Source organism: Xiphophorus couchianus, chromosome 18 (genome assembly GCF_001444195.1).
Source record: "Xiphophorus couchianus chromosome 18, X_couchianus-1.0, whole genome shotgun sequence".
Classification (NCBI taxonomy): Eukaryota; Metazoa; Chordata; class Actinopteri; order Cyprinodontiformes; family Poeciliidae; genus Xiphophorus; species Xiphophorus couchianus.
Window position 1 is genome coordinate 23,362,567 of NC_040245.1, and position 16,959 is coordinate 23,379,525.

The following is a 16,959-nucleotide window of genomic DNA, read 5'->3' on the forward strand; positions in this document are numbered from 1 at the left end:
TAGAATGGTAGCTAGAATAACCTAAGTCTGTAAACCCATGTCAGCATTCAACACTGTGCACGTCTCCAGTTACTAATGCTGTCATTTGTTATAATGAAACCACATCCAGCCGGTCCCCAACAATTCAAGGGTATTTGAATGCACCTGTCATAAGCACTTGCTTGGATGCCTTCAGGTACAGTCGGATTTATTTAGGAACTGGAAATTTGACCAATCCTGCTTGTTGGTTGCGAGAGAATATTTAAGTACCCATTACTGTGATCAAAGGTAATTCAGTACAGAAAGCATTTACAAAATAATGCTTGGGAATTAGTTTACTTCTCATTTGTTAACTTCTTTTTTTTATTATTATTTGTTTTTCGTTAGCACGTCATAAATTAAGCATCCAGATATGACTGCATGCACCAGAACAAACCTTTTCTCCCTCTCCTCTCCCATCCTCTGTTCCCCGCACCAAATAACTGAGATTTATCTACTTGCTGACTTCTGTGCTACAAGCGTACGGTAATTTTTATGAAAGTTTGAGTGTGTTTATTCCATAAACAACTGTTTTTGCCTTTTATGTAGTCAGATACATCTGACCCATATCTAGCCCATACCTGGCTAAATTGTAAATATAACAGATATGACTAGTTTACATTTTATCACAATATTTAATGTTAATGTTTCCTTTTGTTTGCTCCTGTTTATCAGCGGACATTTTTCTAGTTGTTCTGTTTATATCTGTTTTAATTCCAGACATATACAGGATTACAGTCCACGTTGGGAATTTATATTTCAGATTTTTATTGTTTTATACAAAAGATTGTGGAAATTTTATTTAACTTTATTGCAGAATCCAATAGCCTTTATCACCACAGACCACACAACAAAATCAAATATTTAAGGGTCTCCAATTCCTTTGTTTCTGTTGGGATTTGATAGAACTTAAGTCATCAGACCCAAAATATAATGTGTCTAGTGAGCCAATTTTTTCCTCAAGTAGTAATTATTGCTTATATAATTCTGCTAAGAGCAAGTGTCCTTAGCAAATACCTTTTTGTACAATTCTTGTGAAGGGTTTCAGTTTAGTTACTTGGTATTTGTTACAAACACAGGCAACCACTGCTAGAGGAAATTCCGGTCTGCACTTGAAGGCAGCACCGTGAATCAGAACAGCAGGAGCTCAGAGTCGCAGTCAGTCGGTGTTGCCACCGGGAATGGGCGGCTTTAAACGCTCGCTATTTTCAGGACTGGGAACTCAAGCTGAGCTGGTCAGAGCAGACCTTCTTGCTGTGACTTTACTCTCGTAAGGTAACCCGAAACCATACTTCATTCAAATTCCAAGCGAGTTTCTTCCCCTCCTCCGAGTGTCGGTGTGCTCGGACCGCAGTAGATGATCAACGCACAGCGGTTGGTGGCTCTCCGCCGCGGGGCTACATGCTAGAAATAAGCCGCCGGAGCACCGCGTCGGTTTCTGTGTGAATACGTTGCCACTCTGTCGTCCGGGCCCCGTCTAGAAATGCTCTAAAAAAAAATTTAAAAAAAGTGTCGCCTTTATTTTATTTTGTTTTTCATGGTGTGAAAACGCTCTGTTAAATGTGCGTCGACAAAAGGCTATGGAGTGAAATCTGCGGCGGGCGCGAAGAACACAACGACCTGCAGTGGTTTCCCTGAGCTGCGTGTAAACAAATAGATGATAGAGGATACAATGACCCTGCTATCTCTTTTGGGTAGGATCATGCGTTATTTTCTGCTCCGACCGGAGACCTTGTTCCTGCTGTGCATCAGCCTAGCTCTCTGGAGTTACTTCTTTCACACGGACGAGGTGAAGACCATCGTCAAGTCCAGCCGGGATGCGGTCAAGATGGTCAAGGGGAAAGTGGCGGAGATGATGCAGAACGAGCGCTTCGGCGGGCTGGACGTCCTGGACGCGGAGTTCTCCAAGACCTGGGAGTTCAAGAGCAACAATGTGGCCGTGTACTCCATCCAAGGCCGGCGGGATCACATGGAGGACAGGTTCCAGGTGCTCACCGACGTCGTGAACAAGAGCCACCCGTCCATTTTTGGGGTTTTTGATGGCCACGGAGGAGAGGTGAGTCTGATTATGAAGATGTGGCGAAGGGACATTTATGTCTGATCTAGGTCCATCACACTCAGCTCTGTGCGGGAAACCAAAGTATACATTATACCGGAACACTACAGTGTAATTTAGTCTAGTTTGGTCTAGTTTTAGTATTTTGTTGTTGTTGTAGTAACATTTGGATACCAGGTTGACCTAAAATGTTATTTATCTGTTTAAAATAACTACAACTTATTAATCGGTTGCAGGAGTTTTAGAGCAGGTGTACATTTTTGCCAGGAATAAATTTGTAAGGTGGATTGTAATACATGTGTCATGTTAAGATTATACAGTGGCTTGAAAATTCATTGTTACCCTTTGAATTTCTCCACATTTTGTCATGTTACCGCCACAAGCTGCAGTGTAGTAGCCACTTAAGATCAGAACGTTTTGTTCTGATCTGTTCTTTTTCTAGGTTTTTATCTCATTTTTTTGTTTATTTTTGGTTGAGGCATTGCATGTTTGGACAATTATTCCCTCTGGTTGTGGATGCTGTGCAGCTGAAAGGATCTTTTCTCTCACTTTGAAACATTTGTTATGGTGCGTAACCATGGCAACATGGTAGTACTGGGTTAATGGCCTAAAAATAAAATCTTGGGTTTTTCTTTTTTTATATATATACCAGATTTCTATTCCAATTTTAATCATTTTTTTCCCCACTCAATTTTTCCTCATTAAAAAAAAAAAGTATATTAAAAAAACTGGCTTTCATTTCAGTCGCTCTGTCCTTGAATTGACCTGAATTCAAATGCGAAATAAATAGAAGCTGTAAAACATGTATTTCCCCCCAAGATGGTAGTTCTTGGGTGGGCTAACATCTCTCTGAACTTTGAAAAACTAAGGAATGCATTGGCAAAAAAAAGCAAAATTCAGATTTTCCAAAAGCTTCTATTTTATTTTAATGGCAGCTTATGCTGCTGCCATTGAACCGTAACACGTTGGGGACGATGTGTTCAAGGTGAATGTCCATGTTAGTACGCTTCTCCACAACTCATCTTTGACCTGTTTATTGTTCTGCCTTTTTGTCATGATGTCCATGAATGTTTTCTACCAAATATTTGATGCTTTTACAGATGATCTATATTCATACCAAAATGAAATTACATACAGGTGGACTGCTTTCCATTAAGTGGTATCATAGTAAACGGGATTGGAAACAAATATGCACCACACTTTTAAGATATTTATTTGTAAAAAATATATATATATATATATATTTTAAAGTATCATCTCTAACAACTAAGTACACCAGATTTTATTTAGGGGTAGAAGAGTGAAAAGGGGTTTAATACAAAAGCCCGTTTGTATTAAACACCACTGAAATGCACCGATTTGAAAATCTGGGCCGATATTTTGCAATAGTAATATTGCTGTGATGGCCAATAACCAATATTTACTGATGTTACATATATTTCACTACTGTTTTGACACTGAAAAAAATGAGCATACCGCTGACGTCACTGCTTTTCTGTTAATCCACTTTAGTTTTCACTTTTACTATCACATGACCAAACACATACCACATGACCAATTTCCCATCCCCATCCAGAAACAAACGGCAACAAGATGGAAATAAATATCAATTGTTAATATTGGCCTAAAGTTATTTATCTGACTGATACAATATGTTAAAAAGATCGGTTGATAACTATGTTGTTGCCAATATATTGTGCATCCCTAACAAAAAAAAAAGAAAATTTGTGACAAAATGTGAAAACTTAAAAGGCGTATGAATACTTTTTTAAAACTAGCGGTTGACATTTATTTATCTTGCTCCAATTGGGCTCATTTTCCAGTTTTAACTAACTGGTAATTTGAATAAATCTAAAATTTGGCTCAGGCTTACGCAACATGTCAGGATGAAGCGAATAAAAACTGTCTTAGACAGCGGCTCAGGGTAAGGGCATGCACTGAAATTCTTGCTCTGTCAGCTGAAACCTCCCCACAATTCACTTTGATAGGTTTTCTTTTAAAACTAAGGCGAAGTGTCATGAAACTGACTTTACCCGTCGGGACTGCTGGAGGAAATCACCAATCCAGTTTTGGACATTTGAGTAAACGAAGGAGGAGTCCAACAACTGCAACTCTACTCAACCACTGTTTCCTAATATGGAGTAATGGAGGTACTTAAAAATTGACAAATCAAAACAAAACCATATTTTTCCATGTATTTTTATGCCTTGATGCTGAATGCTAGAGACAACCATTAAGCATAACCGATGTGTTGACACAATCAGAGTGAGAATACAGGTGTAGTCTGACTCACTGTTGACTCACAGCAGCTCTGATGTGATTCTCAAAAGGTTCTCCACTGCGGTTTGAATCAAACAGTTTGATGTTGTCGTTTCTTTTGGTGGATTGAGAGGCAAGAAAGAAAAAGTAATTCTCTGCAAGAACCTTTTAAAATAGCTGGATTTCAACCAGGCTCTCAACTGACTGCACTGATGCAACTAAAGGCAAAGCACAGAAAAAATACCAAAAAATAAAATAAAATCACTTGATCTTTTCTCTTCAAAGTCTGCATTACAGAAACCGTGTCATCTCTCCGAGGACCACCACGGCCTGACGACGTCTTCATTCAGAGTTCGACTGCTGTGTTCTGACGCTGTGCAGTAACCCGCTAAATATATCCACGCATGGCCATGAAAGTTGTCGTTCTCTCAGAGGAAAATTAGATTTAGTGGAAGCTGAGTGCACTTCAGTAGATTTTGACCAAAAGTGGTCAATGGATTGCTGCTGTCTTCTGGGTTTTTTTTTTCTTTCGTAGAGCTTTTCCCTCTCTGCTTCCTCTCTCTATTTCAGGAGATTTCTAAAATTGAGCTTCACAAACTTCCTTAAAGGAATGTTTTGTTTTTTTTAATATCCGCTTGAGGATAAGGAGTGAAGTGGCATCAGTTGTTGCATTATATTTTGTGAAACAAGTTGCCAGGCAGCAGCCATGAAAAACAAGTTTCTGTATTTGGTAAATCTGGATTTATTACCCCACGCCCAAAACCTGTTGAATAAACTTACGCAGTGGGGTGCCAAGGGAGAGCCGAGAATACAACATGTCTCAGCTGGCTTGTTGGTTAGCTGTCAGAAAGTTTTATTTCTTTGTGCTCACAAACAATTGTCCCAGTGAAACCACACTGTGCCATTAAGGCAAAGCCTTGCTCATGTCAACATCAATCTATTGTTCAGGACTGCATCAATGAGTTCACAAAGTCTTGACTTGGAGTTAAGAAATCAAGCTTTTCTTTTGTAATTAAGTTATTTTTGTGTGTGTACCACCAAATTAACCACAAATGCCACCCCAGTAAACTTTCATGTCCAATTGCATAAAATCCAGATCAGTAAACAATTTAATTTAAATCAGTTAGTCAAGACTTTGACTTCACAGCAGTCACTTATTGTTCAATAAGCTGGGAAAGAGACACCAGCTGCGTTTCCATTACAAATGTGGTTTATTGATCAAAAAACGGGTTTTTTCAAACTTGCCGTGTTTCCACGAAGCAAATTTATTTTCATAATGTCGAACTGCACAATTATATGGTCAGTAGAAACCAGGGGTGCACCGATTGCAGTTTTCTGTCCGATTACCGATCTTTAAAAAGCTTGTTAAAAATGGCTTAATTTTCTAGCAGATCATCAATCAGTTCTACATGGAATATCCTTTCCCACCCACCAGCTAATTATTTTTTTTATTTATTTTTTTGCCACACACCCGCTTTCACACTACACTGCAGATTCACTCTTCACTGTTTAAAATTGGCGTTTAATGTGAGCGTGTCCATCGGCAGCCTCAATCGGCAAACGTGTCCAGGTTTCTGATTAAATGACAATAGATTTTTTTCTTTCTTTTTCTTTTTTTTCTTTTATCTGACACTTAAGAAAAAAACAACCAGCGTGGAATTGATAACCTCGGGCTTTCCGGCCATTATGCAGCAACGCGAGCTGCACTTCGTCTCCATCCTCGTCTCCCAGTCAGGCCGTGGCTGAGTCGGCTGCTAAATTACAGCAGAGCGCAGAGAACACCTTCACAACAACATATCCTCTACGTCTTCTCTGGACATTGTTTCACCTTTGCTTATTGTGTTAGTTTTTTTTTTGTCTGCTCCATCGTGTCTCAGTCCTACATGCAGTTTCGGCCACGGGCATTTAATTGTGAGGGTGGATGTAATGGATACGGTGTCTTGCTGAGAAGGAGGCGATGGGAGATCTCGGAGCAGAAGATGATTGCTATTTTTATATGTCTGCTGTCTGTCTTCTAATTCGGCTTGTAGTTTTGCTATAATGCTACTTTAAAGATACATTTTTCAGCTATTTCAGTTGTTTAGTATAAAATCCTTTTTATTCTAAGTAAAAAAAGGATTTTTAAGCAGTACACAGTTTTTTTTTTTTTTTTTTGGAGAATTAATGCCGTTAACATACTAAGAAGTCAGAATTTCTCGTGAGCTCGCTCTCACTGGAGAGATGAAAGAAAGACCTGGCATGTGACTAATTGCTCTGTTGGCATTACAGGATTACAGAGAGCAAGGACACAAATGTGTACATCAGTGTGTGTAAAACAATTAATGTGTGTTGCAAGCATGCACTACAATGCTGACGGTCCAGGTAGAGATAAGCTGGACACTTTGTTGTTCCATTCCACAGAGAGACGCATCTATAACTTTAAAAGCCAGAGATCTATCAGGAGCGCACATCTGATTCATACTAACTCAGCGGTTCTGGTAAATAGACTTCACAGGCACTTGTGCTGAAATTATCAGCCAGGCTTTCTTCTTTGTTTTAATTGTATTTTGCCTTCTAACTCAGCTAAAGGCAGAGAGTAGAGAAAGGGAAGGCAGTGACATAAAGCAAAGGCTTGAATGGAACAAGGGTTGCTGAGTTAAGTGCTAAGGCTTTGTAGACGGTGCGCAAGCTTTACAATGTGATCTACTGCCTCCCACAGTCCTCTTAGAATACATTAACAACTCAAAGATGTACAGGAAAAAATTCTGAAAAATGTCCACATATCTAATATGTGTTTCAAAGTAGTTTTTTTATTCATTATGAAAGAATGAATGGATGATATTGCTATTTACAACATTTGTTTTATGTGATTAAAATTCAGCTGGAGGTGAAAACCTGCCAAGTCCAGACTGGTTGTTTGTAAATGTGTAGCCTGGTACAAGCCAGCGTTTGTTCTATATTTTGCTACATGCACAGGTATTGAGAAATGATTGCTAGCTGGAGGCCTGGACTCTGTTGAAGTTTTAAATTTTACCCAGTCGCTGACTTTTGCCTGTAATGCCAGTTCAACGCTTACCGGAAATCTGTAAGCTCCATAGTTGTAGACGACCATCTCTCACTGCAAAAAGAGAAGTGCTGAGCCGAACGAGATAGTTAATGTTAATTCAATATTTGGAAGAGTAGCCAACATGGTTTGAACGGCTATGTTCACTTCCTCTGCCATTGATAAAGAACTACCATTGGCACACTGCAATTATAAGACGGCACAGAAAATTGACGTCACCTTTCCAAATTTCTTCTGTTCACCGACCTAAGCACCAAATTTCAACCAACTGGTTGAAATTCTTTCAGACAAATCGAGCTCAATGGGAGAAATCTCGGCCGGTGCAATGAAGGGAGATGAGAATTGAGTGGAATTGCATAGGAAGGCAATGATCAGGGTTGCAAATGTGCTTAAAGTGCAGAATATTACACCTTCTTACAGCTAATGAGTGATTATAACTCTGGCATGACAGACATGCAGCCTTTAGCTTGCTAGATGTAGATTTAAAACGGCTAAGTCAGAGTGATGGCTCTTTCTTCGCATTGACCATCCATATTTTCTGCAACTGGGAATTTTGTAGAAACTGCGTAAACCTAATTAGAAACGTGTAGCAGCCTCGTTCTGTTTTGACTGTGTTTTGCCTCCAGCCAATAACTTCAGCACATGCAAAATATTCTAAAAGAAATTCTCTTCTTGATTTGATTTATTCCCAAACTCTAAGTATAACTTCCTACCAACCATGCTTGTTTTTAGTTACCATGGTGATTGCTTCACTTTGCAAATAATAGAGAATTCAATTGATGAAAATAGATGAATCATAGCTGGAAAATAATAATTCTTTAAGTTCTAAAAGCAGTTTATGACTCCCTTTTTGAAGGAAATCCATATTTTTGTCCGTCTCTGTGACCATTGTTTGATTAACTCCATTTATTGCATGGCTAACACTGCCTGCGTCCAACTGCTGGCAATTTATTTCCTATCAAACAATGGAGCTGGAGGTTCTCCTTGCTTCAAGAAAATCATTTGAAATGGTTATTTAAATGCTGGCAGTGTACTTAAAATGTGGAATCATATTAGCAATGTGCCCTTGAGTATTGACTTTCACTGTAGATTAGATAAGTATAGGACTTCTCCTAAAAAGGATCAGTAGTACTGCTCGTCAGTTGAAGCTGACACTATTTCATCTCTTCCTTGAAGTAAAGTGAAGCAGAAAGTACATGAGGTCATGTTTTCTTTGAAAATGATTCCTGCAGCAGAAAAGAGACTAGTGTGTTCTCCTGAAAAGTCTCCTGGTAATTTAGTAATTTGTCCTTGGTGGGGATGTTTCCTGTTTGTGTGGTGAGAAATCCCCCAGGATGTGATTGGAGGGGAAAACTGAATATATAAATGGATGAACATTGTTGTCTGTCGAGCTCTGGATACGTTTTAAAGATTTGGCAAGCATGTATCGTCCCGTTTTGTCCTGCATTGTTTGCTAGAAAGCTGATAAATGGTTTGCTTGTGAAGTGTAATGACATCTTTTCTCGCTGCGCATCTTTGCTTCAACCTAGTAGAGTGCTTAAGAAGACCTTCCGATGCATTTTGTGTGACAGGTAGGAGATAAGAGAACCTTCGTCAGCTTTCTTGTACCATCCTGCACTGCTGGCACGGTTAAATTTTTTAACACCCTCTCTGTCCCTTCTGCTAAGCCCTCCTGTCTAAATATATCTCCTCCTACCTCGTCAAGAGAAGGAAGCCACAAGGTCAATGTTTAGACACACTCATCACATTTCGTATAATTCATGCTGTGTGGGTGGACTTTTGCTGGAAGGGTTATGACGTTTGGGCTTTCTGGTGTTGAGCTCCTCTCTGCAAGTTGGTCTTATGTAACAAGAGGTTGAAAGCTGAAAGGTGTGTTGGATAGTAAAGATTTGCACCCTCTGTCACTGCTTCCTTTCACCTGATGGGTTTTACAACATGTGACTGTTTTAAACAAAAGTCAGAGAAGTTGATGCGGATTCAATGCAGACTCAAAGCGGGCGTCCACCGTGCAAAGGGAAATTTTTACGACGCCATACTCTGTCGCACAGCTCCTTGGCCGGAAACAGTGGTCACAGCCAACTGTTTTGTATTCAACAATGAGCTGATAAGGTTGAGAGTTGGCCTCTTTTTTTGTAATGGTCTATAAACCTACTGCGCTCTCCTTTAGTAGGAAGATGTATCCCTGTGAGCTTGCCGGAAAAGTAAGTACATCCTAAATGGTGGCGAAAGCTAACCAGCTAATCAGATCAACTCTCTTTCTTAATCCACCTTATTAGCTGATCTGGTGGATCAGTTGACCACGTACTTATACGAGACCATTGGTCTCGTATAAGTACGAGCACAGGAACATAGCACAGGAACATACCAACTTCTATGCTGCTTCACAACAGACACAAAATATCCAATATTTTTTATTTTATTTAATATTTTTATTTATTTGCAAAAGGTAGATTAGACTTCACAGATGACTTAGCAGATTGATACATGCGGCAAGCTCAAACCACATAACTTCATATTGAAACAAGAATCCTAGAGAAAACGGGATCAGACAGAACAGACTGTTAAAAGTTGCTAACTTTGCTTGGTATCCCTCTGATATGAAGACTTTAATTTTGAGTTGTTTTCAATTATGACCATCATCTAAAATAGACTTCACCTCTCTTGTTAGCGTCTCCCCCGCCCCCACAAAGACTTATTTCCATCAAGCTCACAGCAATTTGACAGCTTTCAGCTACAGTTAAGGGAACTCTTACCAATACTAAGTTCACAAAACTTTACTTCAAGCTTGCAAACTAACCAGTTAACATTCAAAAAGATTTGTTTATAGTAAACAGCTGCTGGTTAGAGACCTGTGTCTCTCTGTAGCATTGAACATCTACAAATACAATAATGGCCTCCAGGTTATAGAATAGAGGTATGCATAAAATGCATTAAATCCAACTAACATGAACTAAAACATTTCCTTTGATCTTTTACAAGACAGATTGTAGCTCGTTTTAAGAGTCATTCAAAACAAAAAACGGTTGGTGTTCAGATTAATACTTAGAAGGAAAAAGTTCTAATTTACGCATGTGTTGAATTGTAAAATCATTTGTTCGTTGTAAACAGCCTCAGCCTTTGTGCTGGGACAGATCACTGATTGTTTATGAGGTGTTGTTACACCACATGTTAGGAAGAGAGCAGTGGGTGTTGTACAACTTTTCAGAATTTCACAAATTAGTTCCCCATAGTAGTGGCTAGCGTGGTTAGCGTTAACTGTAAACACCAGTGTTTGTGTGTAATCCATGTCAAACTGACCTTTAGCTTAAATGGGAACATTTACCTTAACAGTCAACATTTCCTAATCCAGTAAGTCTCACAACAGATCAAAGTTGACTTGTCAAAAGTATAAAAGTGAGAAATTTCACATTGATGAGATTTATCATTAGCTTTGTCTGGGGTTTTTTCCCCATTACCTGCTTAGGTCTAACTCACTGTAGCCTGACATTTATCCTTCTTTCAGCTTCTGTGCTTCCCTTGACAAATCCTTAAACACTTCACTGATGCTGAAAATAACTAGCTTTGAGATTCTTTTTCCACAAAAACAACTTCCACACCGCAAAGTGTTGTAGGCAGTGCCACTGCCTACAACAGTGCCTTCCCTTCACGGCTCTGGAGGAAAAAAATAAATAAATCTGATTTTTAAATTTCCATTAAAGTCCATTTTTAGAGCAGGGCCGGCAGATTCCAGCCACCAGCTAATTTCTTCACGAATCTCTGATTGCTTCAACTTCACTGTTTGCACAAAACCTTATTCTGCTTTTCACACTCAGCTGCAGGATGCCATGCCCTAACAAGGCATCTCATGTGGCGTTTCCCTGATTTCAAATTCTCTACCTGCTGATTATGTTGGAGCTGCAGGTTTCAAATCCATCTTGAGAGGTTGTAAAGCCAGAGGTATGGCTCCGAATGTGTAATGCTTGGCTACATCCGCACAAGTATATTGTTTAGTCTGATGTTTATTTTTTGTTTGGAGCTGATTAGCAGTCTTTAAATCTGATCACATGGCAGAAGCTGACTAGACCAACTGGTTTAATCCACTCTTTGTTTTAAAATGGGGGAACTCTGCACGTAGAACGCAGTTATATAAAATGCTTAAATAAAAGAAGGTTTTGTGCAGAATTGTCCACAATTTGAATTCAGGTCCACACACCTAAGCCTGTGTGTGAGCACAAGCTCTCCAATTGTTTGTGTGTGTATGTGTGTGATTGAGGAAAATAGATGAGTCAGTTAGAGTTTGCCTGCTAGCTGCCTTGGCAGTGAGAGACGGCTGGAGAAGAATGTTGGCCGACAGAAGGTATGAAGTCGCAGCTGTTCAGAGTTAGTGACATTTGTGTTACCGTGTGTGTGTTGGGGTGTATGTGTGTGTGTCTGTTATGCAAAAGAACTGAGGCATGATTGTGGCTCTACATCTCTTTGCATTGCCCAGATGGACCAGAAGGTTGAGGCAGGTGCATTCTGGTAAAACAGACACAGAACCTGGAGGGGGGCTGTCTGATTTTTCTTTTCTTTTTAATTTTTAAACATCTCATTATAAAATATTTTACGGCTTTATTTTTTTTAGTTTCAGCTCGTTTCTCTTCTTGCCTTAAGTTCGTTTGATATTTTCGCACACATGTTGCATGTTTGAGCCGGTCTGGTGGACACATGTGCCGCAAAGCCTTTCCAGATATGGATCCTTACAAGATCAGAGGAATGTAGCTAATATTAACAGTTTGGTATTTTTCACATGGTTCCTATTCAGGAGCGGGGCAGACCTTCAAATAAACTCTGCGGTGAACCAGTCTTGTGCTGGGTTGTCTTTAATTTACACTGCAGCAAAGGCTCATGGGATAAGACGGAGATCAGACTCCAAAGAATGTCATTAATGTGTGCTTGTTGTGATTAAGATTGCGAAGGAGAGAGATCATCCTTCTCTTTGGTGAATGTTTTGGTATGTGTGCAGTCAGAGTATGTTTATATATTAGGATCTTGCAGGAGAGTTTACACCGTCGTGTAGATTGAGATTTTATTCTTGTCAGATCTGGTTTTGTTTTTGTTTTATCTGTTGGAGAGGTTTTATGACACAGGGAAGTTACCTGGCAGCTCTGTGATGTTAAGATTTATGGCTCGAGCCCGACCCAAAATTCCAGCAGGGTTGGGCCAAAATGATTTGCTTGATAGCCGGATTGGGTTCTAGCTACTGTGGCGCTTTTAATAAGCCTGCAATGTATAAAGCATAGAAAGAAAAACAAAAAACAAGAACGCACAATGTAAAGATGTCTTAGTCTACTTGTTATAATCTACGTAGAGGAGTAGATACTTTACCTTATTGAGGAAATAAAGAAATTAATCAGACTGTAATTAGCGCAGAACACTGCATGCAAAATTGGTTCCTTTCAATCACACATCCCAGATGATTTTCACTTAACTCACCCTGTGGCTACAAACAAGCAGCAAATGGAGCTGGAAGAAGATAGACAAATTCTAAAAACAGGAGTAGTTGCGCTACTTACTTAAATAATTGTCTGCAAAAATATGTCAGGTTTACTTTGGGCTTGGAAACATTTCCAACGGGCCGGGCAATTTGCATATAGGTTGGATTTTTTTAGCCCCAATCTAAACTCTACAGCTTCTAAGGCTACAATGCCTTGCAAAAGTGTCCCCTTCAACTTTTTTCATTACCACAAACAAAGTAGTGCAGCCCTTCTTTACTTTATGTTTATCTCTTAATAAAATCCTGTTCAACCAATTACCTCAGGAAGTCTCTTCATAAATGGAGTCAACCAGAGAGTAATTTAGCATTCACAATTGTTCTGCAAAGACCTCAGAGGATTATTAAAGACCATTAGTGAACACAGCGGGAATAAAGGTGTGGAAAAGTTTAAAGAAAAGTCAGGTGATAAAACCACCTACAAGCTTTGATCATCCACCAGAGCAATGTTCCAAGTCATCTGAAAATAGTGCGGAACAATTACAAACCTACTGAGAGAACATAATCCTGAGAAGTAGCCAAGAACTCCATGGTAACTCCAGAGATACACAGCTCACAAGGATTGATCTGTTGTCAGAACAGCTATTTGATGTGCAATCTACAAATTTAGGCTTCATGACAGAGTGGAACGAAGATCGCCATTGTTAAAAGAAAGCCAGAATGTTTAGAGTTTGTTTTAGTCATTCTTGAGATGTCTGAAATAATTGTTGTTTTATTCCAGTTTTAGTCAACTGAAATTTTACTCAGCAAAGTTTTACCATAAATTTAGTCCACTACAATGTGACGTTTTAGAGGAATGTGTGTCTTACACCCTCTACAGCCTCCCTCTACCCTACACCAGCTCTACACCCTCGGCAGGATCCTGGAGGGTGCATGGGAGTTCGCCCAACCAGTCTACATGTGTTTTGTGGACTTGGAGAAGGCGTTCGACCGTGTCCTTCGGGGAGCCCTGTGGGGGGTTCTCCGGGAGTATGGGGTACCGGGCCCTTTGATACGGGCTGTCAGGTCCCTGTATGACCGGTGTCAGAGTCTGGTCCGCATTGCCGGCAGTAAGTCGGGCTCGTTTCCGGTGAGAGTTGGACTCCGCCAGGGCTGCCCTTTGTCACCGATTCTGTTCATCACTTTCATGGACAGAATTTCTAGGCGCAGCCAAGGTGTTGAGGGGATCCGATTTGGTGGCCTTAGGATCTCATCTCTGCTTTTCGCAGACGATGTGGTCCTTTTGGCTTCATCAGATCGTGATCTGCAGCTCTCGCTGGAGCGGTTCGCAGCCGAGTGTGAAGCGGCCGGGATGGGGATCAGTGCCTCCAAATCCGAGGCCATGGTCTTGAGCCGGAAAAGGGTAGAGTGCCTTCTCCGGGTCAGGGGGTGTGTCCTGCCCCAAGTGGAGGAGTTTAAGTATCTCGGGATCTTGTTCACGAATGGGGGAAGAAGGGAGCGGGAGATCGACAGGCGGATTGGCGCAGCGTCTGCTGTCAAGCGGGCGCTGTACCGGTCCGTCGTGGTGAAGCTGAGCCAAAAAGCGAAGCTCTCGATTTACCGGTCGATCTACGTTCCCACCCTCATCTATGGTCATGAGCTTTGGGTCATGACTGAAAGAACGAGATCGCGGATACAAGCGGCCGAAATGGGTTTTCTCCGTAGGGTGGCTGGGCTCTCCCTTAGAGATAGGGTGAGAAGCTCAGTCATCCGGGAGGGACTCAGAGTAGAGCCGCTGCTCCTTCACATCAAGAGGAGCCAGTTGAAGTGGCTCGGGCATCTGGTCAGGATGCCTCCTGGACGCCTCCCTGGTGAGGTGTTCCGGGCACGTCCCACCGGGAGGAGGCCCCGGGGAAGACCCAGGACACGCTGGAGAGACTATGTCTCTCGGCTGGCCTGGGAACGCCTCGGGATTCCCCCGGAAGAGCTAGAAGAAGTGGCCGGGGAGAGGGAAGTCTGGGCCTCCCTTCTGAAGCTGCTACCCCCGCGACCCGACCTCGGATAAGCGGAAGAAGATGGATGGATGGATGGATGGTGTGTCTTACAACAACAAAAGTTGTATACAAACACAGATTTACTGTTATTTGAAACAACTTTTGGTTAGGTTTCACTGACTATGTTGTCACTGGTTGTAATTCATTATAATTGGATGTCATCGCTCAAATTTTCATCTGATTTGTCAATGACAATGTCTGTCATCCTTATTAAAGTTTGAGTTTTCCTTTTTTTTATTTTTGTATAGAAAAAATGTCTGAAAACTGCAATAAAACCATGTATAATTTCCTTCTACTTTACAGTTTGCGCTATATTATATCGGTCTATCACATAAAATCCCAATAAAGCACAACATATTGTAAAAAAAAAAGGTTCAAGCTACATGAATCCATTTACAAAGCACAAGATGCATAAATAAAAACTAATGAAACTAAAGGATGATGGGTTAAAGAGGCATTTGTAGACAGATTGAAGCTTTAGCCCATATGTTCATCGGTGTAACTGCTACTGTGTACTTAATCCAGCATTGGGACTAAAAGTTGATTCTAATCTGGATTTTTCCGACCTAATTGCCTGTAATCCCTAAGCATGACAACAACTGAGGAGGATAAGACTAGCGGGATGAGGGAAATCCGCACATCTCATTTTGCGTCTATGATCAGCTTTACATTTAAAGCATTCAGAGATAAAGAAAAAAGTGAAATAAGATGTTCACATGCTGTGACCTGACCAACCTAAATAAATGTAATTAAAATGTAAATTTTCTAGGGCGTGCCGTGGTGACGTAGCGGTTAGCGCGACCCATATTTGGAGGCCTTGAGTCTTCAACGCGGCCGTCGCGGGTTCGACTCCCGGATCCGACGACATTTGCCGCATGTCTTCCCCCCTCTCCTTCCCCGTTTCCTGTCAGCCTACTGTCATATAAGGGACACTAGAGCCCACAAAAGACCCCCTGGAGGGGTAAAAAAAAATTTTTATTTTCTAGCTGTTTACCTACTTTAAAGCCATCAAAAATGCCTTAATGCACTTTCAGTGTCGACTTTAGAGACATCATCACTTTATTTTGAAATGTTTTGTCCTCTTTAACCTACATATATCACTTCCCACATGTTGGTAAACAGGCCTCTTTCAATAGAGATTTATTCAGTGTGTATGTGTGTGTGGAGCAACTTGATAGTGATGGCTGTGGATGGATGGCAAGTTTGGAGGCAGATAAGCAGGGTTTGTAATTGATTTGTGTGGTGCAGAAGACGCTTATAGTGATGTGAGCTAATGCCATCAGCTCAAGGCTCGTATAAGATCCCTGCTCGCTTCCTGAGAGCGCCACTAAGATGAATTTATAAAGCAAAGAAGAGACAGCAGGGCAGGTTAGATTGTCACTAATCCCCCTCGGTGAGATTGGGATTAATTTAGGATTTTCCCCGTCAACTCTATCCCCGTCATCTTTGTATATTTAACTGTTCAATTAATTACTCTGTCACTTGTTGACCTTTTTTAAAATACGTTTTAAATTGTTCTTGCAGTTTGTATCCAAACAAAGATGTTGAACAACAAAACAGGAAGATTATGGATGAAGAAGAAGCTGAGGAAAATATTGAGTAGGACGGATGAGGAGTGGAGGAGTGATGTTAAGATGAAGGAGAGAGAGAGAGAGAGAAAAAGAGAGAGAGTGGCAAAGCTGTTTGGAAATTTAAAAAAAAAAAGTGCTTCTGGCATATAGCCAAGATGGCAGAGGAAGGAGCTTAGAGCTGCTGTTTGGAGGTGGAGAAAAGGTGGGGGAAGAAGTTACTTCTTTCAAAAGAGAAGAGGATAAAAATGGATGGATGAGAAGCAACTCTGCCCACAGCTTAAAGTTTTCACAGAGCTGCGGCTCAGCACATCTTGTGTTAGTCAGAACCCACCAGATTCTTTTTACAGAGTTTTTGTGAGGCAAATTTTTGTCATATAGTCCATTCCAAATGCGTTCATACCCCTTGAGACGCTAACATTTCGTCACGCTGCAATCATCTCCAGCACACTTCATCACAACTTTGTATCATACACCAACACCAAGTAGTTTATTATTGTAAAGTGCAAGTATCTGTAGACATCACATCG

General features: G+C 40.7%; 1 protein-coding gene across 3 annotated transcripts in view; it reads left to right on the forward strand.

The window, feature by feature from the left end:
* Positions 1 to 1,162: 1,162 nt before the first annotated feature.
* Positions 1,163 to 16,959, forward strand: part of ppm1lb (protein phosphatase, Mg2+/Mn2+ dependent, 1Lb) — a 56,270-nt gene continuing 40,473 nt past the window's right edge. The window contains exons 1-2 of one of the 3 annotated variants that reach the window (XM_027999630.1): positions 1,163 to 1,293; positions 1,717 to 2,074. In XM_027999630.1, coding sequence (XP_027855431.1) covers positions 1,721 to 2,074 — 354 coding nt within the window. In that variant the 5' untranslated portion in view covers positions 1,163 to 1,293; positions 1,717 to 1,720. Of the gene's footprint in view, positions 2,075 to 16,959 lie in introns of all 3 variants that reach the window. The other 2 variants (XM_027999629.1, XM_027999631.1) reach the window with 2 other exon arrangements.